Here is a 9,888-nt window from a genome sequence, read left to right as displayed (position 1 = left end):
TGTGTGTGTGTGTGTGTGTGTGTGTGTGTGTGTGCAATAGTAACTAATACAGTGTCAGAACTTTAACACATTGATTAAAATAAAAAATATCCATAAAAAGAGCATTTGCCTTCCAAAAGACTCGTCAAAGATATATACAAAAAATTTTCCCTAAATATAAAAATATAAATTATGTAAGTCATGAAAGTAAGGAAGAAAGAGAGAGCGAGACAGACAGACAGACAGACAGACAGAGGCAGAGAGAGACAGAAGAAAGGAAAGGACATAACTGCTTCTAGGTATGGTGGAGGAGTTCAGGGCAGAGGGCACAGTATGTCAATCATATCCTGTAACAAATGGGACTGAGGGATGCTGGGAGAACCTGTAGGCCAAGTATTGGCTTGCAGACAATCCTACTAAGCTCCTCCAAGTAAACTAGTTACATAGTCATCTCCTGCCAGGTGTAAGCCAACCTGGTTTATAAGAGGGACTGCTCAGCTCATTCTCTGTCCCTCCCTCTCCCATCTCCTCCCCACGCCCAGAGATTTAGATGCCCAGAATCACAGTGGAAAAACATAGCAAGTAGAGGTAAGAAGTTGCTGAAGAGGCAGACCCTAAATTTTGAGTCAAATAGAAACAAATAATCTATACATATCATAGGAAAGTCAAATTAGCAGCTTAGTTCAGTTCTGAGTCTGGGCCCGTTGGAAAGAAGTCCATTTATGCCCCATGCCAGATTTCAGCACCAGATTCATAAAGTGAGGGCATGAGGACTCTGAGGTATTGCTGAAGGAAATGTTTCTATTGTAGATATGAAGGAGCGTACAACCAGAGGTGCCTGGAAGAGTCTAGAGAAGGCAGAGAAAGTAGTACGCTGAGCATGGCCAGCAGAGTAAACTTGGCAAGGGGGTTAGGGGGTGGAGAAGAGGAGAAGAAGGCAAGAGAGAGAGAACAAAAAGAGTGCATGGCTGAAAGGTCGGGGTTATTGGAATGAGAAGCTCGAGGAAAGGATGCCTATGAGGTGAAGAACTTTAAGGTAAGATGTGGGTTAAAAAGAGCAGAGGCTACTATGTACTTTGGTATGCTGATAGGCATCACAGTTAGCCATATGTTCCAAGTCTGTGGGACTTGACAGCCTGTAAGTTCACCAGGACAAGAGAACTGGAAGAGTAAGTCAGGTGTGGTGGGCATGTCTTTAATGGCGCTCAGGAGGCAGAAGCAGGTTGATCCCTGCAAGTTCAAGGTCAGCCTAGTCTACAAAGAAAGTTGCAGGCCAGACAGGGGTAGAGAAACCCTGTCTTGGGAAAAAACAAAAACCAACGAACCAAGCAACCAACCAAAACAAATGAACAAACCTAGAAGAGTGGCCTTCCTGCACCAACCAGGAGAGGAAAAACAAAAGTGGGGGAATACAGAAAAGGAAAGAGGGGAGCCTCTTAACACTGTACTTTACTTCACACATCAATTTTCATATCCATAAATACAGGAAACTGAAAATATCAGTGAATTTTCTGAGGCACCTCGAGCCTTTCTCATATTCCTGTTGGTATTTGTCAGAGTTGTGGGAACTACTCTTCTGGTCATTTTGAGAAAGTCTTCAGGAACATGCTTATTCCATCACTTAATGTTGAGTTTTGTTTTTAGGGAGGGTCTTGGTTAGTAGCCCAGGCTGGCCTTAGGCTGATGATCCACTACCACCATCTTCTTAATGCTATTGAAGGACTGTAAGGCTTTTGCCAATCTTACACTTCTCCCCAAACCCCCACCTACAGCTTCCCCCTCCTGCCTGGGATCAAGGCTAGGCCAAGTTCCATTCTCCACCCACAGAAACATTCTTGAGTAAACAATTCACAGAATGTACCAACTGATAGCCATCTGACCCCCTGGAAAGTCCCAGATAGAGTTTAAATGCATGTTACGATCTGCCCATGCTTGCTAGCCAATAGATTTAAAGGTCAATATTCTTAGACAGTAAGTTTGAACTGTAAATTTGCTGATGTAACCTGTGCCCCTAAAAAGTATAAAAACTGTGATAGCCATTCATGGTTGCCTTCTAGTCACTCGCCTTGAGGGACTAATTGAAGGTCAACCCCCACGATCCGGAAAATAAACCTCTTGCTTTTGCATTGATCTGCATCTCCGTGTCTCACTCGGGGATGTCTCTAAGTAAGTACCACTAACAGAGGGTCGGGGTCTTACACTGGGATTATGCATGTGACATGTGTCAGAGTCTCTACCTTTGCTACTTTTCCAGAAAGATATTACTACATATCTTCGAGGATATGTAGCACCTCATACACTATGTAGATTAGATATCCTAGACTTTAGCACACAGAGAGGAGTGGGAATGAGTGTTCCAAGACCCAGAACCTGCTCTCCCCACAGACCCTACTCTCCCTACAAAGCTTGCCTTCCCCACAGAGCCCGCTCTCCCCACAGAGCCTAACTTCCCTACATAGCCTGTCCCACCTACATAGCCTGCCCTCCCTAGGCTGCTGAGGGAATATGTCCCTGATTGTGGAGATTCATTTTTTAGTTAGTTGCCTCCACAGCTTATAAATCCTGGAAAAAAAAATCTCTCTAGCAATATAAAAAAATACAATGTGGTTACAGTCTATTTTTTAAGTGAATAATTACAATGAGTAAATGTTTTACATATTACAGGTGAAAAAAACAAATTATTCCTAAGAACCCACATACATTCCTGTTTAAGCAATTTGTTGATTAACAAAATGTGAGCAAACAAAATAGAGTGAATCAATCATTTTATTATATATCTTGAAAAGTAATCTTTTTTTTTTTTTTTTTTTTTTATTATATGTAAGTACACTGTAGCTGTCTTCAGACACTCCAGAAGAGGGCATCAGATCTTGTTACGGATGGTTGTNATGGTTGTGAGCCACCATGTGGTTGCTGGGATTTGAACTCTGGACCTTCGGAAGAGCAGTCGGGTGCTCTTACCCACTGAGCCATCTCACCAGCCCTTGAAAAGTAATCTTATAAGAATCTTAAAAGAATCACATATCTAAACTTTTATATATAAAAAAACAGTCACTTTTACTTTAAATCCTCAAGGTACATACCTACTAATTAACATTTTTTATTAAATCATATCAGGAAGCTGAGGGGAAAAAAATTATACAAAAATTAATCATCATCTTGATCACCTGCCCAGGTTTAGCAAGAAAGGCAGGTCAGCTAATGCTCACTGGGCTGCCATTGTTCTTGCTACATGACCTCAAAAAAAAAAAAAAAAATCCCTGGCTCAACTATCAAAAGTGTATCTGTCGACTGTAAATTGCTCCCCATGATTTTCGCCATCAAAGCCAGTAACATTTTAACCGAACTTTACTGACAATCTACATCTGTAAGTTCTGTCTGAGGGTGGTGGTTGAATCATTTATCTGTTCCAGCAGCAGTCCTTGAAAAGATTAACCACTATTGTTGTAAGTGCCAATGACACCATGAGTGCTGGAAACCCCCTTAGAGTTTTCATATAACTCATAGATTATGAGGGACATTATGACTAGAAACTTTACAACAGAATGAAGTCCTCGGGACACTTAGTCCTCAGGGCTCTGCCTCTCTGAGGCACACCTAACATGACTGTGCTAACCAATGAGCTGAATTTCATGAGTTCTAAAGCTGTTTTGACATTCTTCTTGAACAACCCCTTCACTTAGTTAGGGTTTTATTGCTGTGAAGAGACACCATGACCACAGCAGCTCTTATAAAGGACAACATTTACCTGGAGCTGGCTTACAGTTTTAGTAGTCCGTTATCATCATGGCAGGAAGTATGGTAACATCCAGGCATACATAGTCTTGGAGAAAGGCCCGAGTATTCTATATCTTTATCTGCATAGCAGGAAACTGTGTGCCTCACTGGGCATAGCCTGTGCATGTATGACCTAAAAGCCTGCTTCCAGAGTGTGACACACTGCCTCCAACAAGGCCACACCTCCTAATATTGCCACTCCTTACAACAAAACATTCAAACCTAAGAATCTATGGGGGCCATTCCTATTGAAACTAACAAGAAGGTTAATACCAATGACTGTCTGGGACTACTATATATACCTGTACCTAAGCTTCTCCAGGAAATACAGTGTTAATAAGTTCCTAAGGTTAGTCTCTCCAACCAGAATATCATCCTTAGCAACCTCTGTTATAGACTAATCTGTCTATATTCAAAATTCCTATTGAAACCTGTGATGATTTGTATATGCTTGGCCCAGGGAACGGCACCACTAGGAGGTGTGGCCTTGTTGGAGTAGGTGTGTCACTGTGGGCGTGGGCTTTGAGACTGTCATCCTAATTTCCTGGGAACCAGTCCTCCCTCCTCTTTGCCCTTGGAACAAGAAGTTAAACTCTCAGCTCCTCCTGTGCCATGTCTTCCTAGATGCTGCCATGTTCCTACCTTGATGATAATGGACTGAACCTCTGAAACTGTAAGCCAGACCCAATTAAATGTTGTCCTTTATAAGCCTTGGCCATGGTGTCTCTTTTACAGCAATGGAAACCCTAACCAAGACAAAGTCCTAAATCTCAGTACCTCAGACTGTGACTGAAGTGCAGACAGCACATTTACAAGGTAGCTGAGTTCAAGAGAAATCATATGGGCAGGTCTTAGTAGAGCTGGCATCTTTAGAAGAGGAGGAAGAGAGACAGCAAGAAAGAAACAGACCCTGCGAAGACAGTGAGAGGGCCATCTGCAAGCCAAGGAAAGAGGGCTCAAGAAAGCAGGCCTTCTCACGTTTTGACGCTGGACTTCCAGCCTCCAGAACTGAAGAAGAAAAGGAGGAAGAGGAGGAAGAGGAGGAGAAGGAGGAGAAGGACTCTGTTGCTGAAACCAAGCAGTTTGTTTTACTTGTCATGATAGTCCTAAAGAACAAATGTGATATGAGGGTATGCCACCCTGGTCCCTCCTGTAACAGAAGACAAGTGAGGGGTTTCTACTCACAGGTCCCCTCACAAACAAGGAAACTAGGTGTATACACTCACTCCACGTTATCTTCATGCAATGATTAATATGATCAACTTTACTGTATTCAGCATCAACTATGTAACACACGTCTGAATGTGTCTGTGGGCACATCTCCAGCAGGTTTTAATGGGAGAGGGAAGACACAGCTTGAATGTGGGCCCCGCCCTTCAATGCTGCGAGGTCTTGGACTGAGGGATACGGAACAGTACTGAGAAGGCCACTCTCTCTTCTCTGATCAGCCCGGGTAGAAGCCGTTTCCTCCAGGATGGACCCTATCTCCTAATTTCTGACCCAGACCAAACCTTCCCTCTCTGAAGTGTAAGGGTCCATGATCCGCCAAAGAACGATACCCCAGACTCAAGTAGTATGTAAACACAAAGGATGTTTTATTCTGCAGAAGTCCAGCACGATGGGGTCTCTCACTACCAGAACAGAGGGACCACGAAGTGAACTTGCAGGCCTGATTTAAAGCACATTAGGAAATTCTAGGGATAGGTGGCCTCTATGTCAATCTGTTGGGACCATCTCTACAGACATTAATTTACCGGGGTATGGGGGCTGGAAACTTGCTGGGGAGGTCTGGAAACTGTTGCTGAGGAAGTCTGGACACTGCTGCTGACCAGTGTCCTTGCCTCAGGCCAGGTGGCAGGGCAGTTTCTAAGGCCTGGACTCACCTGTAATTGTCCAGTTCTTAGAGACAGAGATTTAGGCCTATTCTCTTTAGTTGCCAATTTGAAGTCTGTCATGGAATCAGCCTAGCTTTCTCATAAGCTGATGGTCACAGAAGTGAGAAAAGCAGTTTATAAAGATAAAATCTCTTCCCAAAAGTTCTTAGGTCAGCCACGCATAGGACTATATCAAGGGAGAAGAAGCTGTCTCTAGAGAAGGTAGTGCCATTCTAGGACTTAATGAATCCCACAAAAATCAAATTACACTCAATATCCTGAAGAGGAAAAATTAATAAAAAAGAGGCAGATACTTAAATCAGATACTCATAAAAGGGAAAAGGAATGTTTATGGATGTCACATGAGTAGCAATCTGCTTGTTTTCCTCTATGATTCCTGTAGCCCAGATCTCTAACTGAACCATTCCGTGTAGTCTTTGCTCACTGAGTTTGATGAACCTGTCTCCCAGAATGTTCCTAGTAGAGGATGAAGTACATGATTCTTTGTCATCTGGAAGGTATTCGAATTGCTCCCACATTATAAATTCTCAGAATAAAGGACTCAAGGTAACAATCAGCATGAGAATTGAAGTTTGCTCTTTTCAGTGTTAAAAAGAAGAGCATCCTCCAGTGAACCAATACATACATACGTGCATGCGCACACATATATTTTCTAGAATTGCTAAAAAATATTTTAGATCTGGTTTATTAAATCTCCCAAAATAGAAAAATTCTGACGGCAAGTTTCTTCAATATAGGAAATACTTAGGAACAGTATATATTGACCATCCGGGGTTTTCTCTCCTCCCTTATTATCTAAGGCTTAGAGGAAACTTTTGCCAAATGCCTGCAAAATGTTTTCATAGATCTCACCCAATGCATTATTATTATTATTATTATTATTATTTTGCTAAGCATCTTCAAGGATTTGCCCTTTTCATTATAACCATTGTATAATCCATAGTATTTGTGGTGTGTTTAACCCTACGTTGGGAGTTAAACTTCAGGTTTTGCAGTTTCATCCTTTAGAAGTTCAAAGTCCATGAGCGATACCTGAAGTCGACCAAGATACAGATTAACTAGCAGATGATCGAGTGTTAAACACGCTCAAGGTTCTACATACTAATCTGTCCAGAAGCAGCAAAATTAACATCGCCAAAGAGGACCAGAGGTCTCTGCATCCACTTAGGGTAGTGCACATCACTTAGCGCGCGGCCTCTTTAAGAAGCGGTGCCCGGGGTGTGGTCGCAGCGCTCACGTGATCCGGAGCAGCTCGCTAATTGCGGAAGCCGCCCAGCGGTCCGGGCGCCGGGATGGTGCGTCTGTACAACCTGCACCCGTTTGGGTCGCAGCAGGTAGTCCCCTGCCAGTGGGAGCCGGAGCAGGTCTGCTGCGGCGGGAGCGACGCGCTGTTCGTGGCTTCCGGCTGCAAGGTGGAGGCGTTTGCGGTCCAGGGCGCAGAGCTGTGCCGGCAGCGCTGCGCCTTCTCCACGCTAGGCAGGGTGCTGCGCATGGCCTACAGCGAAGCCGGTGAGGAGCGGCTTTGGGGCGGGGCTCTGGGTAGGGAAGGGATGGGTGCTTCTCTCGCTGGCAGCCGACAGCCAGTGTGGGTCGGGCACTTAAGGGCTCAAGTCATTTTGTGTAGTTGTCTTAGCAACCGTAGATCTGGTGTCGTGCCTAGTTTGCCTGAAGCCTTCGTCTGATCCTCCTTACTCAGATTGCCCAACCAGTTGTTCTAGCACTTTGGAGGTAGAGACTGGAGGATCTGAAGTTTAAGGTCATCCTCTGCCATTTGGTGAGTTCCAGTCTAGCCTAGGCTACAAGTAATCCTGTCTAGAAGCAAAACAAAACAGACACCCCACGTGGGGATTGAACGCTGAATGATGCCCTCCACACCTTGAATTAAAGACTTGTGGCTCGGTTTCACTTAGGCCAGACCCTTAAAAGATTAATGTAAGAAAACTTAAACCTGGTTAAAGAGAAAGAGGAGGGAAAATGATATCCTGAAGTTCACTGGAGGATCGACCTCAAACGTTATCTCAAATCAGACCCAGCCTCTTAAGTCACTATCACTTGTGGGTGATTTAAAACCCTCCCATTATAGCCTGACCTTTAAAACTTCTTAGAGTCACTGTGTGTGAACGTGTATAAGACAAAGGCACAGGCAGCATGTTTACACAATTTGCCCCATTCTTTCAAAGGGACATTTATTCTACAGTTTGAGGCAAGGGTCATTTTACCAGGTGCTTTTCATGTCTTAAATTTGTGGTGATGCCTGAGATCCTTGCATGACTACTACCTGTGGGTAGGAATCATTTAGAAAGCATTGAAAAGGATTCCTGGGTCACACCTTGAGAAACAATGTTAAGTTTCTCAGGAATAAAGCTAACATTGGGGTGTATCAAATGCTTGGCCCTGGTGGGGTACTAATGACTTGAGCCACACTGACTAGAGGAGGCTAGCACTAAACCATGATAACCTCGTTTGTGAAACCTTGAACAAAGATGCTTTTATAACCAAGTTGGCTGTCTTAAAGAACTTAAGGAATCATGTGGGATGGCATTAGTATCACGGGCCATATAACTCAAAGGTAGCATTCAGTCCACAGTTGAACTTCAACTTCTGAGTAACTTCTGTTAACCCATGCATGACTAAACATTAATAGGCTGACCCCTGGCTATGCCCATGTCCAGAAAACCTGTCTTTGACGTCTTTTTTACTTCTGAGTAAATGTCCTGGTCTGTGTTCTCAGTGCCTAGTGTTCTCTGCCATAGCAAATCTACCTTGTCAAAAACCAGGATGATCTGTGCATTTGTATTTACTGTGAATGTTTTGTAGGTCTTCTTCCCAGGCAGAAAGCATTCCTTTGCTGTCAGGTCCAAAGGAAACCCCAAGTCCCGAACTCCAAAAGGCAGTCCAAAGATCCAGAAGTGTGCTCCTCCACAACTATAGGAGAATTTCTTGTGTGTAGATAAAAGCCAGCAGTCACTCCTCAGGAACTTGTGGAGGCAGTTCCTGTCTCTCAAAAGGACTCATTTCCCTTACCTCTGGCAAAAGGATCTATGGCTCTCCAATCTACATATACGTGTGATACCCAACAGCATCCCAAGGTCCAGGCGAGCCTCAGGCCTCCCTCAGTCCCTGAAGTACCTATTACATATTTCAAAGTCCATGCCATCTCACTGGGCTCTGTTTTCTATCCTCTGCTCTTCTCTCTCTTGCAGATAACCCTGGCCATGTCTATTCAGCTGGCCATGTTCAGTTTACTTCTTTCTCTCTCTGCTCTGGATTCTTCCAGATCTTCTGGCTGTTTCCTCTTCCTCTCAAGCTCCCTCTCCCTCCTCCCTCTCCTTCTTCCCCCTCCCTCTCTCCCTCCTTCCTGTACTTCCCCCCCATCTTCATTCCCCTTAACTATACCATGGAGTGGTCATGTTGACAGATTTACTTTTTGGCCCTCACCCTCCCCCCCAGCCTACACTTACTAATCAGGCAAATGCTGCTGTCCCTTTGTAAGTTGTGGGCACTAAGTCAGTCAGCTGTGGGGTCCCTGTAACCAGATTTCTGTTGCTCATGGTTTGAGAGGCTTCAGCCCACCATAGTGGGTAGGGTTCCCATCATGGTGACTAGAAGGTAAAGTAAGGCAGTGACAGGAAGGACTAGGGCAAGACAGAATTCCCAGATACCCCATCTTTATCAGTGACCATCCTCCCAGAAGCCTCTTTCCTCTAGCCAGAGACTCCCTCCACACAACCCTACCACACCGGAGTTTCCGAAACGGGTTAGTGCATTCATTAGGTCAGAGTTCATGATCTAGACATTTTTGGAAATGTTCTTGAAAGAAATAACCAGCGGTGCGCTCTTAGGTGTGTCTTAGCTCAATCAGGTTGAGATGATGAACCATTACAAGAGCATTAGGAAGGAAGGAAGGGAAAATTTAGATGGGAGGTTTGGAATTTTTTTAAAACATTTTTTTATTAGATATTTTCTTCATTTACATTTCAAATGCTATCCTGAAAGTCCCCTATACCCTGCTCCCCAACCCACCCACTCCCACTTCTTGGCCCTGGCATTCCCCTGTACTGGGGCATATAATCTTTGCAAGACCAAGGGCCTCTCCTCCCAATGATGGCCGATTAGGCCATCTTCTGCCACATATGCAGCTAGAGACACAAGCTCAGGGGGTACTGGTTAGTTCATATTGTTGTTCCTCCTATAGGGTTGCAGACCCCTTCAGCTCCTTGGGTACTTTCTCTAGCTC

General features: G+C 44.2%; 1 protein-coding gene across 2 annotated transcripts in view; it reads left to right on the top strand.

The window, feature by feature from the left end:
- Positions 1 to 6,896: 6,896 nt before the first annotated feature.
- Positions 6,897 to 9,888, top strand: part of Hps3 (HPS3 biogenesis of lysosomal organelles complex 2 subunit 1) — a 40,242-nt gene continuing 37,250 nt past the window's right edge. Inside the window, exon 1 of one of the 2 annotated variants that reach the window (XM_021197166.1) lies at positions 6,897 to 7,160. In XM_021197166.1, the coding sequence (XP_021052825.1) occupies positions 6,944 to 7,160 (217 nt within the window). In that variant the 5' untranslated portion in view covers positions 6,897 to 6,943. The remainder of the gene's footprint in view (positions 7,161 to 9,888) is intronic. The other variant, XR_003843711.1, reaches the window with a different exon arrangement.

The sequence above is a fragment of the Mus pahari genome, chromosome 4 (assembly GCF_900095145.1).
Source record: "Mus pahari chromosome 4, PAHARI_EIJ_v1.1, whole genome shotgun sequence".
In the NCBI taxonomy this organism is placed as follows: Eukaryota; Metazoa; Chordata; class Mammalia; order Rodentia; family Muridae; genus Mus; species Mus pahari.
The sequence above is the reverse complement of the archived record's forward strand: the minus strand, read 5'-3'. Positions and strand labels throughout refer to the sequence as shown.